Source organism: Mchenga conophoros, linkage group LG19 (genome assembly GCF_057382185.1).
Source record: "Mchenga conophoros isolate Kocher_MC1m ecotype Shallow Benthic linkage group LG19, M_conophoros_male_GT1.1, whole genome shotgun sequence".
In the NCBI taxonomy this organism is placed as follows: Eukaryota; Metazoa; Chordata; class Actinopteri; order Cichliformes; family Cichlidae; genus Mchenga; species Mchenga conophoros.
This window is the reverse complement of record NC_140544.1, coordinates 8,604,853-8,626,122: the sequence shown is the minus strand read 5'-3', so window position 1 is coordinate 8,626,122 and position 21,270 is coordinate 8,604,853. Positions and strand designations below refer to the sequence as shown.

Below are 21,270 nucleotides of genomic sequence, written 5' to 3'. Positions count from 1 at the left end.
AGCTAGTGATCTCCATCGATGTCGGTCAGCAGCGACTGCTTCAGCTTCGTCCCAGGCAATGTCGACAGTTCTCAGGTCGTCCATAAATGTTCGAGTTTAGTATGAAAATATATACTATATAAATATATGGAAATGTCGCATGATTTGAGAATGAAGTTACAAAAATGTCTGATAACCTTTGTTGCTCACTTTTACCCATCATTTTGAAATAAAATATCATTGTAGAGGATGAAGATGTTTTATCTAATCCAAAGACTGATATGATGCTTCTGTTGTCTTCACAAATTTAATGTGACAAATAAAAACACGTGCAAAGTCCAGACCTTAACTTGACTGTGGTGGAACCTTAAAAGATGTGTGAGTCATCGGGACCACGAGACAAAAACTGCATCCTGTAACTCAACCAGGGTTGCTCTCATGGTCACTAATACAGCAAGTCATTTGGTAAAGGTTAGAAAATAGGGGAAAAAAACCTTTAGTGCTTAGTGGCTGGGACTAGTTTGGGGCACCAACAAAGGGATAGTTTAGTGCAAACTATAATTTCTCCCCATCAGTTTTAACCAATCAGATAAACACAAATTCTCATATAAAACTTTGGGCCAACCAAGAACTGTACAGGGAGTGCAGAATCATTAGACAAATGAGTATTTTGTCCACATCATCCTCTTCATGCATGTTGTCTTACTCCAAGCTGTATAGGCTCGAAAGCCTACTACCAATTAAGCATATTAGGTGATGTGCATCTCTGTAATGAGAAGGGGTGTGGTCTAATGACATCAACACCCTATATCAGGTGTGCATAATTATTAGGCAACGTCCTTTCCTTTGGCAAAATGGGTCAAAAGAAGGACTTGACAGGCACAGAAAAGTCAAAAATAGTGAGATATCTTGCAGAGGGATGCAGCAGTCTCAAAATTGCAAAGCTTCTGAAGCGTGATCATCGAATAATCAAGCGTTTCATTCAAAATAGTCAACAGGGTCGCAAGAAGCGTGTGGAAAAACCAAGGCGCCAAATAACTGCCCACGAACTGAGAAAAGTCAAGCGTGCAGCTGCCAAGATGCCACTTGCCACCAGTTTGGCCATATTTCAGAGCTGCAACATCACTGGAGTGCCCAAAAGCACAAGGTGTGCAATACTCAGAGACATGGCCAAGGTAAGAAAGGCTGAAAGACGACCACCACTGAACAAGACACACAAGCTGAAACGTCAAGACTGGGCCAAGAAATATCTCAAGACTGGTTTTTCTAAGGTTTTATGGACTGATGAAATGAGAGTGAGTCTTGATGGGCCAGATGGATGGGCCCGTGGCTGGATTGGTAAAGGGCAGAGAGCTCCAGTCCGACTCAGACGCCAGCAAGGTGGAGGTGGAGTACTGGTTTGGGCTGGTATCATCAAAGATGAGCTTGTGGGGCCTTTTCGGGTTGAGGATGGAGTCAAGCTCAACTCCCAGTCCTACTGCCAGTTTCTGGAAGACACCTTCTTCAAGCAGTGGTACAGGAAGAAGTCTGCATCCTTCAAGAAAAACATGATTTTCATGCAGGACAATGCTCCATCACACGCGTCCAAGTACTCCACAGCGTGGCTGGCAAGAAAGGGTATAAAAGAAGAAAAACTAATGACATGGCCTCCTTGTTCACCTGAGCTGAACCCCATTGAGAACCTGTGGTCCATCATCAAATGTGAGATTTACAAGGAGGGAAAACAGTACACCTCTCTGAACAGTGTCTGGGAGGCTGTGGTTGCTGCTGCACGCAATGTTGACGGTGAACAGATCAAAACACTGACAGGATCCATGGATGGCAGGCTTTTGAGTGTCCTTGCAAAGAAAGGTGGCTATATTGGTCGCTGATTTGTTTTTGTTTTGTTTTTGAATGTCAGAAATGTATATTTGTGAATGTGGAGATGTTATATTGGTTTCACTGGTAAAAATAAATAATTGAAATGGGTATATATTTGTTTTTTGTTAAGTTGCCTAATAATTATGCACAGTAATAGTCACCTGCACACACAGATATCCCCCTAAAATAGCTAAAACTAAAAACAAACTACAAACTACTTCCAAAAACATTCAGCTTTGATATTAATGAGTTTTTTGGGTTCATTGAGAACATGGTTGTTGTTCAATAATAAAATTATTCCTCAGAAATACAACTTGCCTAATAATTCTGCACTCCCTGTACATGCCTGTGTTATTTTTTTAAGGTACATCCCTGTGCTCCTCCTCCTCTGTTCATATTTGGTAAATGGGAGAGGTAGTTCTTGGAAATAAAGTAAATAACATACATCAGGTTTGTTCAGTTGAGCTCTTGGTGTCATTTGAATGTTATCTTTGAAAGCACAGACATGGAATGGGAAGAAATATGTGAGTCTATTTTTTTTTATAACAGTGTTATCCCATTATACAGTGGATATGAATTATTATTATTATTATTATTGTAAAGAATTTATTTGACATCTTTTTGTATTTCGTTAACAGGCAAGACGGTCCTTGTGTCTGCAGGTACGCCATGACATTAACCACAGCATAATTTTGAAATGAAAATCTTTAATATATGTTTTTTGGGGTTTTTTTAGGAGCTGGTGGAACTGTGATTCTGACTCCTGCCATTCTGGCTTCACTGGGGTTCACTTCAGCTGGAATAGCAGCAGGCTCCATCGCTGCCAAACTGATGTCATATTTAGCAATCGCTAGTGGAGGTGGAGTTGTAGCAGGAGGTCTCGTAGCAACCTTGCAGTCCTGGGGTAAACTGAATAATTTACTATATATTATCTCTCTCTCTCTCTCTAAAAGCTTTGCTCATGTTGAACAAGCTAATAGAGCTAATAGTGTCTAACATGATTTCACTGTAGGTGCAGCAGGTATGTCATGGGCTGCCACTGCATTATTTGGCGGTGTTGGTGGAGCAGCGGCTTGGGTGCTCTCAACTGTGTGTAACGTGACTGTGGTTTAAGAAGATTAACACGTAAAAAAACACAAACTGACCTACAAATGTTTTCTCCTGTGACAAATTTTAATCGCCTGGATGAAACGTTATTCTTATGTGTGAATGTCGAACACTGAGATTAAAGCATATTTTGAGAATTAAGTTACAAAAATGGTTCATAAAAATTTCATTCAGATTTTATCCATCATTAAAAACAAAAACAAAAAACAACTGATATGGTGCCTTTATTCTCTTCATTAATTCAATGTGAAAATTAAAAGTCATGCAAAAATAAGTGTTTCCTTGCTTTTATTGTAAACAACTTAATGTAAAGCACAGTAACAATACCATATGTTTCTATAGTCCATAAATCTATCACTCTTACAGAGCCACACACCTGAATATAACTGACTGTATGCTCAAGTAAATTTGACTAAAATTGACTTACTGTTTCCCCAACCTCTGAGAGTATCATAGGTGTTGGCTGGACGTAGTGAAAATCTATCAGCATTTTGGAAACTGTTACACAAGACAGCTGAAAGAAAATGCCACAAACAAATCAACAAAACAGATGTTCAGTAATCTTTCATTGTTATCTTGGTCTCCTGGTGATGATGATAATCTGTGAGGTGACATTAAAATGGCCAGTCTTCATTTTAACTGTAAACTGAAAGAGAGAGAAAAACTAAAGAGATGCCAGTTATGTTCAGTTCTCACTGCACCCTTAAACCTGCCTTATCAGTATTCCATCTTTAAAGCTGTTTCGTCCTTGTATTGATGGCTAATAGTACAATTAGTTGCAATAATGCTTTAATACAATATTATAACTGAGATCACCTAAAGTTTAAAACTTTGTATTGTTGTAATAATTAGTTTAAAGTAAGACAATGAGGTAATAAACATTGCAAATGTTTAAATGATTTTTATTGAAGCTAATATAATTTTCTAAAGTGTTTGCAAAAACTGGTGGGAAAAAACTTTAGCAGAATAACAAGACTTCCAGTTGTGCCTAATAAATAGATATCACTTCAGTCCTGCTGATATCATAGTGTACTGTATTATTATCATCATAAGAACGCATAGCATACATTTTCACTGCTATACAGATGACACCCAACTTTATCTATCCATGAAGCCAGATAACACACATAAACATAAAGGCCTGGATGGCCTCTAATTTTCTGCTTTTAAATTTAGCTTTAGGCAGTCCTTGCCAAAGTGGGTTAAAACCTCTTGATGCATGCTCAATCATTCAGGTAAGTAAATCCCCAAAAGTTGGTTGTGTTCATCTGGACGTAGCGTTTTGTGGGAGAAACGTTTCATCACTCATCCAAGTAACTTCTTCAGTCTCAGCTGACTGCAGGTTTCCCCAATCTTATAAACAGTACATTTGCATGATGACTGAAACTAGCACCACTGAAGGAACAATGGGCTGAGAGGTCAGTTCCTTCATCATGATTATGCAAATTCTCATGGCCATTGATCAACAACCATTGATCAAAGCCCACTGATCATTGGCCATGAATACCATTGACAGAGAGTTGGGGAATGGCTGTAATCACAGTATTGTAAGATGGTGAAAGATGTACTCTTAGGCCCTCGTAGGAATTTGCCTTTAGGGCCTTTTCTTTCTTACTTCAAAACAAGTTCTGTACTTTTAATTATTAAGGCAGGTTAGTTTGAGTGACCTGTTTTTTCTTTTGTTGTATGTTCTGTTTGCTTAAGAGGAAATTCCTTCTTGCATTCTGTCAGTCTGCCCCAGCACAGCTGTGGCTACAACTGTGGCTTGCCTCCACCAGTGTGTGAATGTGAGAGTGAATGAATAGTGGAATTGTAAAGCGCTTTGAGGGCCCCAAAAAGCGCTATATAAATGCAATCCATTATTATTATTATTATTAAGAGCAGTGGGTTGGGTGATCTCAACTATGTGTAACGTGACTGTGAAATATGAAGATTAAACCATTGAATAACGTATACTGGCCTACAAATGTTTCCTCCTGTGACAAATCTCAATATCCTGAATGAAAATGTATTCTTATATGTAAATGTCAAAGACTGAGATTAAATCATGATTTGAGAATTACAAAAATGTTTGATAACCTTTGTTGCTGATTTTTACTCATGATTTTGAAATAAAATATAATTGTAGAGGATAAAGATGTTTTATCTGGTCCAATGACTGCATGCTCCTGTTGTCTTTACAAATTTAATGTGAAAATAAAAACACATGCAAATTAAAGTCCAGAGCTTAACCTGACTGAAATGCTGTGGTGTGTGGGTCATCGGGACTGCGTGAGACAAAAACAGTATCCTGTAACTCAGCCAGGGTTGCTCTCATGGTCAGTAAGACAACACGTTATTTGGTAAAGGCTAGAAAATAGGGAAAAATCGTTAGTGCTGAGAGGCTGGGACTAGTTTGGGGCACCAATGAAGGGATAGTTTAGTGCAAACTATAATTTCTCCCCATCAGTTTTAACCAGTTACACCAGTATACACATTCTCATATAAAACTTTGTATACTGCTAAGCCAGGTTACTCTCTCTTGGGAAAACTGGCTGCAGGTAACTGCCTGTGGTTTTCTGAACAAAAGAGATCTGTCAGTGTTCCTGGGTCATTGTCCCAGTGTTTTTCAGTTTTGGACTTTGTCACTGTTTCCTGTTTTATTATGTTAGCTCCGACCTGTGTGCGTTATCTTTTGTTCCACTTCCTGTGTTATTACTTAGATTTAGTTCAGCTGTGTGTATCACCTTGTTCTTATCACCATTACCCAGTTTAATTTAAACCCTCTGTTTCTCTCAGTTTATTGTCATTGTTGATTCTGCATGTGTGTTTCTGGTTCAGTTCAGCACATGAGCCTGACAGGACTCATGTACATGCTCATCTTTAATCATTAAATGCCTTATAAATCATTCAATGCCTTACAGATACTGAAGGACCCGTCCCATCCTGGCAACAAACTGTTCCAACTTCTGCAATCTGGTAGAAGGTTCCTCATCTTCCGGGCAAGGACAGAGAGACTCAAGAGGAGCTTCTATCCCCAAGCCATCCGTGCCCTAAACACACACACCCGCCCTCTCACATCATCTATAATTGACTGAGACAGGACTCTTCCAGACACTAAACCAAGGCACAATGTACATTTCAATTCCTTTAATTTTAAATATGTTTATATTGTCTATCCTGTAAAATAGTCAGATGTCTATTCATATTAATGTACAGAATTCACCTGCTTGCTGCTACTACTGCACATTCACCCAATGTAAATACTACATATATATACACACATACACACACACATATATATATATACACACACACATATATACACACACACATATATACGCACACACATATATATATACACACACATATATATATACACACAAAAAAAAAAACCACCCAGCACGCCCCTGCGGGCGGTTTATCCTTCAAGCTCGGGTCCTCTACCAGAGGCCTGGGAGCTTGAGGGTCCTGCGCAGTATCTTAGCTGTTCCCAGGACTGCGCTCTTCTGGACAGAGATCTCCGATGTTATTCCCGGGATCTGCTGGAGCCACTCGCCTAGCTTGGGAGTCACCGCACCTAGTGCTCCGATTACCACGGGGACCACCGTTACCTTCACCCTCCACATCCTCTCGAGCTCTTCTCTGAGCCCTTGGTATTTCTCCAGCTTCTCGTGTTCCTTCTTCCTGATATTGCTGTCATTCGGAACCGCTACATCGATCACTACGGCCGTCTAGTGTCTACAGCCCTAACTATATGCTTTAGCATATAGTTAGGGCTGGACCAGATGACCCTGAATCCTCCCTTAGTTATGCTGCAATAGACATAGGCTGCCGGGGGATTCCCATGATGCATTGAGTTTTTCCTTTCCAGTCACCTTTCTCACTCACTATGTAGTAATAAACCTCTCTGCATTGACCTCTGTCTCTCTTCCACAGCATGTCTTTATCCTGTCTTCCTTCTCTCACCCCAACCAGTCGCAGCAGATGGCCCCGCCCCTCCCTGAGCCTGGTTCTTTTTTTTTTTTCTTTCTTTTTTTTTTGCCTGTCCCGTTTGGCTCTTTTGCCATCAGAATTATTATTATTGTTGGGCAAAGAACGATGCCCAACGGATTTACTTTACCAAATTGACCATCCCAGCCTTGCCATAATGGTCCATTTGATTCGCCTTTTATTGTTTATTTTATTTTCACTTGTTGAATACGGGACAGACTTGACTGGAGGAAAGAAGGGGAGAAAGAAAGAGGGAAAGAGAAACAGCTGAGAAGAGGGACGGGGGAGAAGGGCAAAAACCAAAAACCAACAGAATGGGCAGGGAAAAAAAAAAAGAAAAAAAAAGAAAAAAGAAAAAAAATGCATATTTCAATCACCTGGATCACCTGTTGAGAAAGAAAAAAGAAAACAAGCAGAAGAGAACAAGAGTAATAGAATAAACAACATCACAATGATATATGGGAATATGACAGTAAATACTAAATATTAAACATTATTGTGCAGCACATAAGATCAACAGAACACAGTGTGCTTTGAGGTAGGAGCCAAAAAGGGTGTAGTTTGTGGGTGTGATCACCCGTGTGTACACCTGTGAGCATGGACGCGCTTGTTTTTTTTGTTTTTTCAATTTTTTCAATTTTTTTTTATTTCGCTGAGCCTGGTTCTGCCGGAGGTTTCTTCCTGTTAAAAGGGAGTTTTTCCTTCCCACTGTTGCCAAAGTGCTTGCTCATACACAGCAAAATCTCCAGTGTTAAATTAACACTAGAGAGTGTCTATATGGGTCCACACCTCTGAGTGTTAAATACAACACTGTTGAGTGTTAAATTAACACTTTTGACAGTGTTATATGTTTAAAAGTAACCTAGTCAGTTTTGAAGATTAACAATGGCTAACACTGAGCAGTGCTGATTTTCTAACACTGGAAAATAACTCAAAATGTTAGAAATATTCCAGTGTTAGAAAATCAGCACTGCTCAGTGTTAGCCATTGTTAATCTTCAAAACTGACTAGGTTACTTTTAAACATATAACACTGTCAAAAGTGTTAATTTAAAACTGGAGATTTTGCTGTGTAGGGGGTCATATGATTGTTGGGTTTTTCTCTGTATCTATGAAGCGCCTTGAGGCGACTTATGTTGTGATTTGGCGCTATATAAATAAAATTGAATTGAATTGAATCACCTGAGGGCTTGCTCTCCCTCGGCGGTCCCAGATGCTCGTTGCTTTAAAAGAAACAAATCCACCCCAAATAAATACGAGCCCAACAGAACACTTATCGCATGCACTAAGTGTTTTAGTTCAGGCAATAATTGGTGGCACTAAAATCACTTAATATAACTTATTCACTGCAAATCCACACGGAGCACCTCTAAAAGACCTAATTCCCCTAAGGTAAGAGGGGATAAGCTCAGGAATTGCACATTGCCCGACTAATATTGCACCAGCCCATTGGAAATCAAAACAAACCCAGCATAAAAAACAAATAGTTTTAAAAGGTGACCCTACTCTAAAACCAACTTGGGAGAAAAACACAACGAAAAAGAGAAGGAGGAAAAAACAGTGACAAATTCACATGTGCAGCCTGTCCTGCAGGAGGCAATACAATATACAGGGAGTGCAGAATTATTAGGTGTCAATGGAAAATTGTATTTAGTAGTCAGTATAATCTTTTAGTGATATAAGTTTGCATATGGTAGAATACTGCATGTAGTTATTTGTATTAGGAAATATTCAACCATGTATACTTAGAGGCATATAATCAATTGTGTGTGATCTTTAGCAGGCTGCAGGCTTGGTGTGCACCCCAGGAATGCACCCCCACATCCTGGGAGCATGGGAGAGGTCGTACCTTGTTTTATTGTTTTACGGTAGGATTAACGTAGCTATGTCTGTTTTAGTTTAAGTGCTTCTTTACATATAGATGAACTGCTGGACAACCCAACAATCATATGACCCCCTATGAGCAAGCACTTGGGCGACAGTGGGAAGGAAAAACTCCCTTTTAACAGGAAGAAACCTCCAGCAGAACCAGGCTCAGGGAGGGGCGGGGCCATCTGCTGCGACCGGTTGGGGTAAGAGAAGGAAAACAGGATAAAAGACATGCTGTGGAAGAGAGACAGAGGTTAATAACAGATATGATTCAATGCAGAGAGGTCTGTTAATGCATAGTGAGTGAGAAAGGTGACTGGAAAGGAAAAACTCAATGCATCATGGGAATCCCCGGCAGCCTACGTCTATTGCAGCATAACTAAGGGAGGATTCAAGGTCACCTGGTCCAGCCCTAACTATATGCTTTAGCAAAGAGGAAAGTTTTAAGCCTAATCTTGAAAGTAGAGATAGTGTCTGTCTCCCGAATCCAAACTGGAAGCTGGTTCCACAGAAGAGGGGCTGTAGTCGCAAATTTTGAAGCCATCCTGATAATCTTCTTCCACCAACGATGTGGAGATCCAACCCTTTTAGATCAAATTAAAATCAAGACACTCAAAAAGATGCTCTGTAAAAGAGTAGAAAAAATAGATACAGACATGTGCTGCATGAAAGACGTTAGGGAAGGTCAGTTAGCTGGAGAGCGAGTTATGCAGGAGAACTCTCAGCAGCATTAACTGCCCTGTTACTGCACCACCTTAATAAACCATGGTGAAGCAAAATGTCTTGTGCTTAAGACTCTACATGAAAGTTAAAATATATATGTTCAGTGCACATAGATATATAGTGTATATAGTTACATAGTTATACATATCACACAAAAATCCACCACATCCCCCCTTGTGGTACCTGGAGGTACCACCTAAAAAGACCCAATGACTAAAGAAGAACCAAAATCGTGAAAACGAATGCGTGCGCTGTTTTTTTGCTAACATACTTTAAAGCAAGCTCTAAATAGAATATAAGAATTTGTATAAAGATCCCACACAGTTGTTGCTCTATTGAATAAACCCCAGAAACCTCATAGTCATCAACATAACATTCTTCCAACGCTTCATTTCTCTTAGTCAATTAATTTAAGACTAATTGATTCCTCTTCATTTGCAAATCATACTACACAGTATCCTTATCAGAATACTCAAGAAACTTAAAACTAGCCTAATTACAGTAAAATGAAAGTGAGGCATGAAACACATCAGCAGAGACACATAATACATACACGGATTACACAACACCATATGTGACATTAAAAATAATACAATAAAACAATTAATTCCCAATTTTGGATTTCATCTTGGTCAGGTTCAACTTCTTTTTCTGAACAACTTCTCAGTGTGGGCTTTGAAATGTTCTTTGACCATCACTTCATCTTCTTCATCTGACATAAACCCACCAAGAGCATTCTCTTTGTGGGCCGGTACTGCTCACCCGAGTAAACACGAGCTGACATTGACATGAATTAAACATAAAACATTATATACAGTATAAGATTTTGTAAGGTAAACCTAGTTCATACAAATGAAGTAAAGAAAAGTTATTAAAACAAAACGTGCCTTGCTGTTTATTCTTTCAGTGTCCCACAGTAGCACATTTCCTGCTAGGAAAATGTCAGAAGTCACATCATTTCTGTAAATTGGGAAGTAACTGTAATACATCAAGTCACCTCTGTCTCTTGTTACCAGGACTTTTTAAAATGAATGGTACAACATGGAAAGAGGCCCTACACAAGAGTTTAGCTTTGAGCTCAATATGCGATGATCCTTTCAGCCATGACATCTCTGACATGGGAAACCAGGGAATTTGATTAGAAAATGGTGAAGGATTTTCTTTTCAGTTAGAAACTGGATTTGTGTAACATGGTGGTGAAAAGCCCCCAAAGAAACCAGCATATGATCAGTCGCTATATTGCATTTAATACAAACGTCCTTCGTGTATCCTTTGAATACAGAACAGATCATTTCTGATATCTATGAGTAAACCCAACGAGCACGTGTCCCAAAAGACCCCACAGTGTTTTTATCTGGCTTTTCCCTGACAGTTAGTGGACACTGACAGATGTGTGCTGAATATGAAAGGAAACAAAAGAACTAAAGAAGGTTTGCAGGGTTAAAAACAAGAACTACATGAAGGTTGTTTCATCCTGCTGTAACTTATGACAGAAGCATCTTTTGTTTGTTTTTTCATTTATTTACACAAAGACAGATGTTGAAATAACAGGAGTAACAGTTTAATTCAATTGAAATCAGTCCAATCGTCTATAATGAAATTATTGTTGGACATACATAGTTTTCTTTGGTCGACCAGGCTGGATGCTCTTTGGCATGATTCTGTCTTTCTGTTTCAGCCTGCTTGAAATATCTGGCTTTCTGGTCGTTTGAAAGCGACTTCCACTGTGGACAGAAGATCATAAGAACACACTGTGAGCACTGCTACTACACATAACTACAGGACAGCTGGGACACATGCAAAAACATGAGCAGACAACATTAACAGATGCATAAATGTATGCAGAGTTACACACTTACTCTCTGTCCCACCACTGCATTTACGGCTGCACTTCCAGGGATGTTGAGTTCAGCAATGACCTTTGGCCTCTGCTCTTTGAGATAGAGCATGAAGGCATTTGGCGGCTTCTTGACGTATGGCCCATCTTCATCCTGCTGGGCTGGGCACTTTCTTTTTCTTCAGGAATAAAACAGAGTAAGAGCACATGTTAGCACTGTGTACAACTGTGAGGGAAGCAGTTCAAAAACACGAGACAAGCTGTAAAACTGAATGAAATCAGGCACCATTAATGGATCATTACAATAATTCCTGCAGACATCTGCAAACAAATGACAGATACTTACAGATCAGTGAACCAAAGCAGCAGAGCAAACTTACTTTGGAGTGGAGGTGTTAGGTGGAGGAGCAGGAGTGACATAATCATACATCTGTACACCGTTCCTACACAGATGAAGGGAGACAGATATGAGATAACAGGAAGAAGTTATGAATATAGAGATGTTCAGCAGCTGTGTTCACTCCAGTGTTTGTGTGTTTTACGTACAGTACTCCAACAGGACGCAGGTTCTGGAGCACACAAAACACACAACAGGTGATGAGACCAGCTGCAATACTATCATCTATCCACTAGGTGGAAGAATTGATCAGTAGAAAGAGGAGATGTGCTCAAAACGACATTCATACATAGATTTATTCTTCTTAGTTAGTCTTAAGAATTAGGATTCACTGACAGTGAAGAAGTTTCAGACGTGCACTCGCGTTTCCCCTTTTGCCTTTTCCTGCTCCAGCCAAGTCCTCCGCCTGCTCGACATCTCTCCTATTACGCTTGCACTCATGCCTTTGCCTTTCACCACTTCAAAACTGCGCCTTCTTCAATATTACCTTCATATGCTCTCTTTGCTTTTCGCCTTCCTCACTACACTAAGTACCATTTTTTAACGCTGTGTACTCACTCTTGCTAAGTACATGTGAACAGATCTTGAAGAAAAAAAACAAAACAAAACATACTTTTCTTTTCTCTTCTGATACTATTGAATGATCCTAACAGAAAAAAACAGAGTTAACACTGACTTAATAAAAAAGTGTTATATTTTATCTCAGATAAACTAGTCAGTGTTTATTAGTGTTTGCTCAACTAGAAGTCTTCATAGTAGCATCCACACATCAAGTCTTTAAACAAATAATGAAAGGATAATGAAAGAAAGTTTAATGTGAAATTACTGAATTATATGAAATGCCAGAGTGTTTTTCTTTAAACTACTTGCCTTTTAGTGATGTCACTAAAAGGCAAGGTTCTAATGTTGTGTTGCCATAGACTCCGGAGTTTACTTTTAAAGCTCACTTACAGAACTGACTTATACAGCTTAGTTAGAAAAGTCAAGCATCCAGACATTTGAAGGACTATTCACTCATTAAGGTGACATTTTCTATTTTAAAAATTAAGATGAAAAAGGAAACAAGAAAAGTTACGACTGAGGCAGATAAGAAAGATCCAGGAGATCAAAGTAAGTAAAAAATAAAATCCCCTAAATAACAGAATGTACATTTCTAACAATGTTGAGGCTCTGTGTATAAAACGATTCATTTTTAGAGGATTTAAATCCTGGTTTTGATTGAAACTAACCTGAGTGCAACATGTCTAATCAAAGAAAGGTTACTGGGGCACTTTGTCTTTTGGTAAAATAATGTGACAAGTTTATTCTTGGACTGAGCAGTGAAAACAGAGCAACAAGTGTCATCAGTATCTAGACTTAGTAGACCTAGTATGGACTCGTGATGGTGTGTTTTTTATCAAAAGGATAAACTTGTTATTATATTGTAAGCAATACTAATTTAAAATTCAATGACATCAAAATCCTTCTAGTCCTGATGTCGAGCGCTCTTTTTCACTAATGTGTTGTTGTTGTTTATAGATTGTAAGAGCAGGATGGCTAAAAGAAAGGCCAGTCCTGAAAAAACGACCCCCATAAAAAGAAGGAGGGTCACTGAGCAGGCTGGTCCTTCCACCAGCTCAGATGCTCATGTGGTCGGGGGAGTCAAGCGAAAGGTCCAACAAGATGAAGCGGGGACAACCAATACAGCAAAAAAGCGTAAACTTCTTGAGCATGTGAGCGGTGACAAGGGGCAGGCATCTTCCTGGTTGGACACTGGTAAAGGTAGGCTAATTAGTTGAGTGAGGGGTAGATTAAGTGTACATCTGGTTGCTAGTTTGAAGATATTAGTGTTTGGGAGATATTTGTGTCTATTATCTAATAAGCTGACGTGCTTTTGGTGTTTTCCACATCTGCAGACTGCAGCATAGAGATTTCAGAGAGCTGCAGTAAAAACAAAAAGGCTGGCAAAAGGAAAGCTGCGGGAGACACCAGGGACCCACCTAAGAAAAAGAACGTGGACCAGGACAAAACCAAAACCGTTGCCAAAAAGTCAGTGGCTGAACAGAAACGTAAGTAGCAAGCAGCTTAGCTTTTATATTCAGGTGAAGAGCAAAATGAACATTTAGGGTACAGCAGAGAGTAATTTGTGTGACAGCTGTAGTAAAACCCAATTTGTGTTTGTCTGTTTAGGAGACTTCCAAGCGAGATACGTGGAGGAGCACCGGCTTGGAGAAGGAGGATGCGGAGCAGTGCTTGCTGGCTACCGCATAAAGGATCATTTACCAGTAAGTGTTCAGATGGTGGTAGTAAGACAGGCAGTAATGCAGATAAGGGATAATATCGTAAGCTGAGATGTATGCTGTTTTACACCTTTAATGATGTCATACTGAGGAAATGCTCATCAATGCCCTGTGTCTTTTAGGTGGCCATCAAACACATCCCAAAGGGGAAAGTGTACTGCAAAGTGAAGGTAAATGTGCAAGACTTGAATTGTTTTTACATTAGTGGATTGCATGCAGCGTTCACCTGTCTGTGCCTCATCATCCACTTTGTTGAAATATTTCAGGATGATAACGGGAAGAATGTGTCAGTGGAAGTTGCCATCATGCTGAAGCTTGCAGCTGAAGCAGATGGATCAGTGGAAACATCAGCCCCAGTGTCTCTGTTGGAGTGGTTTGACTTTGGCAGAGAGCTGATCCTGGTGATGGAGAGACCTGTCCCCGCTGTGGACCTGGATAAATACATAGAAGAAAATGGAGGATTTTTGCCAGAGGACAAGGCCAAGGCAAGTTGACTTGCCTTAGAAGAGTCTTAGACTGTACATCATTCAATCAAAGCACAGAGTATTAGAGAAACATTAACCCATTGATTGATTATTGTCTTTTTCATCGTTTCCAGGTAGGGCTGGGCTATATCATACCATTCACGGTAATACCGGTGTAATTTTGGGCAACGATAGGAAAATGAAATATCGCGCTAGAATAGGTAAAACGCGCATGCGCAGTGCCTATGTTTACATACGCAGATGGCGGTGACGCAGAAAGAGAAGAGCAAAAGTGGATCGTTGAATGAAACGGATGAACCAGAACTGGTTTGTAAAAATGCTGCAACTTTAGTGGTGTGGAACTGGTTTAGCTTTCGTCCGTCAGATACACAACAAAGCACGATTTTTGGTAGCGCATGCTAGCGGGCCGTCGTTATTACCGTGTTGTTTGGAAAATACGGCACACTTAAAATCAATCCTTTGATTTTTCTGAAACTCGACAGTGCCCCTTATAATCCCGTGTGCCTTATGTATGAATTCTGGTTGTGTTTACTGACCTCAAAACGATTTTATGTACACGGCGACTTTGCTAAGCTACAAAGCCGCACCGCTCGATGGATTGTCGGAGCATTACGGCTATCGTAGGCAGGCGCCTCGCGGAGTGATACGTACTGCACCTCAACGTGATATTACCGTATTGTGTGTGTATAACCTCTTTTTAAGCTTTGTGGATATTTTACATGGTTATGCTGAGGATATGTCGGCCAATTTCCACTGGAAATGCCTTTTGGTTAAACTGTCAGCGAGGAATTTGCATTTGCACTGTTACATTTTTATATAACTTTAATGCACATAAAAAACAGCTGCTTGTTTAAGTGAAAATACATTGATGGGGTTTTTTGCACTAATAAAGTTGTGGAGTTGTAAAGTATTTTGTCCAGTGTCAATTATATCGTCAGTTATATCGTTATCGCAACTTTTCAAATGTATATCGTGATAAATATTTTTGGTCATATCGCCCTGCTCTATTTCCAGGTCATTCTGAAGCAGCTGGTTGATGCTGCGAAGCACCTGGAGGATAAACACATCTTTCACCGGGACATCAAGAGTGAGAACATTCTAATTGAGACCGGCTCAGATGTACCGCGTGTTCGTATCATCGACTTTGGACTGAGCTGCTTTGTTAAGGAGCAGTCGCAGTACCGCGTCTTCTATGGTAACATATTCTGCTCTTGCTCTTCACAGATGTCACAATTTTCGCCTTTTGTTTTAGAAGAAATTGCAATTGTGTCTGTTTATTAGGTACAGAAATTTACTCCCCTCCCGAGTGGTACGGGCGCAGTTGCTACAGGTGTGGACCCACCACGGTATGGCAAATGGGAGTGGTTCTGTACGAAGCGCTTCATGCGGGAGACTTTAACACCACGAGCTTCCTCAAAAAGCGCCTGAAATTCAAAAGACATCTGTCCAAAAGTAAGAAAACGTCACACTTCAAGACTGACTGATGGCTTGGACCACTGGAACTATCATCTTCATGTTTTTTCTCTTTCCTTTCTTTCCAGACTGCCGGGATTTCTTGGACGCGTGTTTAACCAAAGTCCCGGAGACGCGGCCGACGCTGGAGGAGCTACAGCATCACACTTGGCTGAGATAAGCCTATCACACACACACACACACACACACACACACAAACACACACAATTCAGACGTTATCATTTATGTGTGATGTATGAATTACCTTTCTTTTTTTCAGGAAATAATTTTTTTTAATTGGCCCACTTTAAATTTCAGTGTTTTGGAATTCCTGTAACCCCCCCCAGCCATCCCAGGAAAGGGGATCTCTCTTTGAATGGGCTTTCCCGAGGTTTCTTCCCGTCAGTCTGGCCCCCCCAGGGGAGTTTTTCCTCGTCTTCATAGAGAGCTTGGGCTGGCTCAGGAGCTCCATCAAAACTGTCTTTATTTAATTACTCTAATGTAATCATATACTTTAAAGTAATCAAATAAAAGACAGTAAAAATCTGAAGACTTGAAGTAAACTTCCATTAAAATAAAACTTGTTTAATTCATCTTTGCTGAGGATACTGTGTTATTACTATTTCAAGGATTATGTCAGAACACCGGATACTGGTACCCATCCCTACCCATCACTAGGGAACAGAACAAACCAGACATCAATTACAACAAAAATGACACTGACCCAGCCAGCATAACTTGTCTGCCTTAAGAAATGTTTAGCAATATTACAAATTGGGTGATATGCCTTAAAGTAGCTTCTCATGTGTTCAGCATTGTCAAAGGCTACATTTTAATTAAAACCACAATCTAGTAATGTTCTGTCTTTAACCTTCCTAATTTGTTTTTTGTCCTAACCTAACACTAAATTGCCAGTGAAAACAAAAGTTACATAAATAAAGAAGAGTAAAGAAAATTACGGTCTTTTTTATTGTAACAGTTTACCAGTGTACAGTTTGGTTTGTGACATATCTATCTAATAGACTCCAATTTGTGCATGTAAATGGAGAGTCCTCTTCACACACTGAGGTTAATTATGGAGTTCCACAGGGTTCAGTGCTAGGACCAATTCTGTTTACATTATACATGTTTCCCCTAGGCAGCATCATTAGAAGACATAGCATAAATTTTCACTGCTATGCAGATGACACCCAGCTCTATCTGTCCATGAAGCCAGATAACACACACCAATGAGTTACACTGCAGGAATGTCTTAAAGACTTAAAGACCTGGATGGCCGCTAACTTTCTGCTTCTTAATTCAGATCAAACTGAGGTTATTGTACTCGGCCCTGAAAAGTTTAGAAATATGGTATCTAAGCAGATTCTTACTCTGGATGGCATTACCTTGGCCTCCAGTAACGCTGTGAGGAACCTTGGAGTCATTTTTGACCAGGACATGTCCTTCAACGCACATATTAAACAAATATGTAAGACTGCGTTCTTCCATTTGCGCAACATCTCTAAAATTAGAAATATCCTGTCTCAGAGTGACGCTGAAAAACTAGTTCATGCATTTATTGTGTGAATGTGTGTGTGAATGGGTGGATGACTGGATATGTAAAGCGCTTTGGGGTCCTTAGGGACTAGTAAAGCGCTATATAAATACAGGACATTTACCATTTATTACTTCCAGGCTGGACGACTGTAATTCATTATTATCAGGATGTCCAAAAAACTCACTGAAAAGCCTTCAGCTAATCCAAAATGCTGCAGCAAGAGTCCTGACAGGGACTAGAAAGAGAGAGCAGATTTCTCCTGTTAAATCCAGAATTGAATTCAAAATCCTGCTCCTCACATACAAGGTCTTAAATAATCAGGCCCCATCTTATCTTAATGACCTTGTAGTACCATATCACCCTATTAGAGCACTTCGCTCTCGCTCTGCAGGCCTACTTGTTGTTCCTAGAGTATTTAAAAGTAGAATGGGAGGGAGAGCCTTCAGTTTTCAGGCCCCTCTTCTGTGGAACCAGCTTCCAGTTTGGATTCAGGAGACAGACACTATCTCTACTTTTAAGATTAGGCTTAAAACTTTCCTTTTTGCTAAAGCATATAGTTAGGGCTGGACCAGGTGACCCTGAATCCTCCCTTAGTTATGCTGCAATAGACGTAGGCTGCCGGGGATTCCCATGATGCATTGAGTTTTTCCTTTCCAGTCACCTTTCTCACTCACTATGTATTAATAGACCTCTCTGCATTGAATCATATCTGTTATTAACCTCTGTCTCTCTTCCACAGCATGTCTTTATCCCATCTTCCTTCTCTCACCCCAACCGGTCGCAGAAGATGGTCCCGCCCCTCCCTGAGCCTGGTTCTGCTGGAGGTTTCTTCCTGTTAAAAGGGAGTTTTTCCTTCCCACTGTCGCCAAAGTGCTTGCTCATAGGGGGTCATATGATTGTTGGGTTTTTCTCTGTATCTATGAAGCGCCTTGAGGCGACTTTTGTTGTGATTTGGCGCTATATAAATAAAATTGAATTGAATTATCTGAGGAAGAAGCAGAGTTGGTTTGTTTCCAGCTGAAATCATCCAGGCTCAGGAATTTGAATCGATCCACATCATTTCTGCTTGAACTAGAGAACATGAGTGTCGACTTACATTTGGTCTGTGAGACACATGTCATAGTGACAGTATTTGGGTTAATATGGCATTACTCACCCTGGTCGCATTTCTTCAATATCAGGCACCAAGTTCAGGAACTCGTTCTTTGCAGCCCGCGCAAGGTAGGAGGTCTCCAGAGTGGGAACCATCGGGAAGTTTTCACAGTCTGAGCAGGAGGGACTGGAGGCACGTGAACTGTTCTCAGGGGTCCTTTAACACAAATCACACCAAGTTAGAATCAAATGGATAACCTGTCAATAACCGTTTGCAGATCGAGGTCAATGTTCCTAAAAATATGTTTACTTCTGGCCCATGGAGCCACAGCGAGAGTCCGAGAGAGGGGCAGGTAGAGGAAGGGGTGAGGGTGGCACTGCTGAAGCTCGTCACGGATGGATCACGTCCGATCGGTGAGATGAGAGAAAGCTGAAGTGAAACAACAGCAGGATGAGGTAGACGTCAATATAGGAACTCCCTGATGTGACACAGAAAGGCTATTTTTTATTTCTTTGTATTATTTCTCACCTTGCAGTCACTGATGCTGTTCACCAGCTGCTTGTATTCAGTATTGAAGGTGTGTGTCAGAAGGCGCAGGCACTACAACACAACAGGAACAAGACCGAGCAGAGAAGGAAGAAGGCAGCAACAAGAACGCCCACTAAGCCCACGTTTTTCTCACCTTGGTGGCCAGCTCCTTCTCACGCTTTCAAAGGTGGTGCTGGAGATCTGCGAGGAGATGGAGGTGGACGTGGACAGAGTGCTGGAGCTCACGCTGGGGGACAGAGACTCACTCAGGGACTTGGTGGTGGGAGCTGTTCCCACGGGAGCCGCCACTCCCAGAAGGTGACGGGTCTTTTCCACCTGGAAGAAAGATGGGGGCTAATGTGAGGTAGGGAGAAGAGGGGACGTTAGTCATGTAAAGGCCATAGGTGAGGGTAGGGACGTAGATCGACCGGTAAATTGAGAGCTTCGCTTTTACACTCAGCTCCCTCTTCACCACGACGGACCGGTGCAGCGTCCGCATTACTGCAGCTGCAGCCCCAATCCGTCTGTCGATCTCCGGCTCCCTTCTCCCATCACTTGCAAACAAGACCCCGAGATACTTGAACTCCTCCACTTGGGGCAGGAACTCATCCCCGACTCATCCTATATTTCCGTTTTTATATTTCTAATGTTTGCCTTGTTTTCTTCACTGTCTGGTCTGCCTCTGTCTTGCCTGTATGGATGCATTTACACCGAAATGTCCCCAACAAAGGATGTTTTAATTCACCACTATTCCAGTGAAACACGAGTCTCCCATCTTCCTGCTACCAGTCTGGAGTTTTTGTTCACCAAAGCACACACCAACTTCATACTGACGGACAGATCACTGCCCTTTTGCCGCCTTGTCTGACCGTGTTTTGTGGCTGTGGTTCACTTCACCTCACTCTTCCCCATTCTTGTCATTAAATCAGGCTGTTCTGCAACCATGGCAGCCATTCACTCTATGGCTTTATTCATGGTGTATTTTACCCCTTCACCAAAGGCCGTTCTCGTTTCCAACATTATATTTGCAGTGTTCGTCTATCTATCAATATCTGCGGAGTATTTTTTTAACGAGTATCCTATTTTCTAAAGCACAGCATGTAAAGGGTAGCTCGGTTAGCAGGATGCTAGCATGTAGCGCTTAGTGAGACACGCCTCAGACGAGTTGAGCAAAGACCCCGTCTGTGTACTTTATACGTGAGCAACGGATTTAAATAAAATTAAGGTTTCAAAAGACAAACTTGAAGATAAAAAAAATATATATATACTCACCGGAGAGCCGCCAGGGTTTGCCGCTGCCATCTTGGCGCTCCTAAATTCAAAACTGCCTCTGCAGTCAGGCAGGGGAGGCGTGGAAATTGTCTTTGAGTTAGTCAAACGTTTTCCTTAGTTCGAGTAGATGATAAAAAAAAAAAAATAATAAATGGGATTTTAAGTAGGACTAGGCGTTCTGTAATGATCTCTATTTAGGAGAAAAACTTAATCACTCACCTTTAAACAGCTCTCTTTTAGGAGACACACTGCTGGCTAACGGTGTCATGTGATCAAACAGCGTAATTTAATTGGCTGAGAGCCACTCGACTCGATCTGGTGCTGATTGCTCTGGCTTGGGTCATTAAAGTTCATCACTTTTGCAGTTGAATTTTTGCAGGTGAATTTTTTTCAGGTGAATTTTTGCAGGTGAATTTTTTTCAGGTGAATTTTTGCAGGTGAATTTTTGCAGGTGAATATTTTTGCAGGGAAATTTGGAGGATAAAAATTCAGTGTCATAAATTCAATGTCTAAAAATACTTGAATTCTGATGATACTATATTTCTTCCATATGACAGAGCCTTGAAAGAGTGACAGAGACACTTTTTATGAACTCATCTGTAATGTGTCACCTTTTCTGTAGAATGAAGAAGTGCTTCCCTTCTTTTAAAGTAAATACAGGCTTACAAAGATCCTCTAAACAAAAAATCCTCGCCTGCAGAGAGCAAAATCTCTTAAATAAATGGGGGTAAGCGTAAGCTGAAGCCATCTGATGTTTATGTTCATGAATATAACACACTGAAACATTTTGTCTTTGTTTTTATTGTTTATTAAAATACTTTTAAATGTCTAGTTTTAGTTTAAGAACCATCTAGTCCAGCAGGTGGCGGTAATGCACCTTA

At 40.6% G+C, this 21,270-nt stretch overlaps 3 protein-coding genes and 1 long non-coding RNA gene across 4 annotated transcripts; 2 read left to right on the top strand and 2 right to left on the bottom strand.

Moving 5' to 3' along the window:
- The first annotated feature begins 2,274 nt into the window (after positions 1-2,274).
- On the top strand, positions 2,275-5,109 carry LOC146551654 (interferon alpha-inducible protein 27, mitochondrial-like). Its single transcript, XM_085257367.1, has 4 exons — positions 2,275-2,363; positions 2,478-2,501; positions 2,576-2,743; positions 2,852-5,109. Exons 1-4 carry the CDS (start codon positions 2,345-2,347, stop codon positions 2,950-2,952), a joined length of 312 nt encoding a protein of 103 aa, XP_085113493.1. The 5' UTR covers positions 2,275-2,344; the 3' UTR covers positions 2,953-5,109.
- A 4,655-nt stretch (positions 5,110-9,764) lies between these two features.
- On the bottom strand, positions 9,765-16,140 carry LOC146551652 (transcription factor 7-like 1-B). Its single transcript, XM_085256646.1, has 4 exons — positions 14,249-16,140; positions 11,727-11,789; positions 11,369-11,525; positions 9,765-11,233 (listed from the first exon to the last, which is right to left on the bottom strand). The coding sequence occupies exons 2-4, from the start codon at positions 11,774-11,776 to the stop codon at positions 11,099-11,101; spliced, it is 342 nt and encodes a 113-aa protein (XP_085112772.1). The 5' UTR covers positions 11,777-11,789; positions 14,249-16,140; the 3' UTR covers positions 9,765-11,098.
- LOC146551653 (serine/threonine-protein kinase pim-1-like) lies at positions 12,664-16,140 on the top strand. Its single transcript, XM_085258250.1, has 9 exons — positions 12,664-12,853; positions 13,262-13,504; positions 13,639-13,791; positions 13,913-14,007; positions 14,145-14,192; positions 14,289-14,507; positions 15,522-15,702; positions 15,789-15,959; positions 16,049-16,140. The coding sequence occupies exons 1-9, from the start codon at positions 12,793-12,795 to the stop codon at positions 16,138-16,140; spliced, it is 1,263 nt and encodes a 420-aa protein (XP_085114376.1). The 5' UTR covers positions 12,664-12,792.
- Positions 16,141-18,658: 2,518 nt separating this feature from the next.
- On the bottom strand, positions 18,659-19,627 carry LOC146551651 (uncharacterized). Its single transcript, XR_014889892.1, has 3 exons — positions 19,118-19,627; positions 18,899-19,018; positions 18,659-18,805 (listed from the first exon to the last, which is right to left on the bottom strand). It is a non-coding gene; the product is annotated as an uncharacterized LOC146551651 (long non-coding RNA).
- Between the last annotated feature and the right edge of the window lie 1,643 nt (positions 19,628-21,270).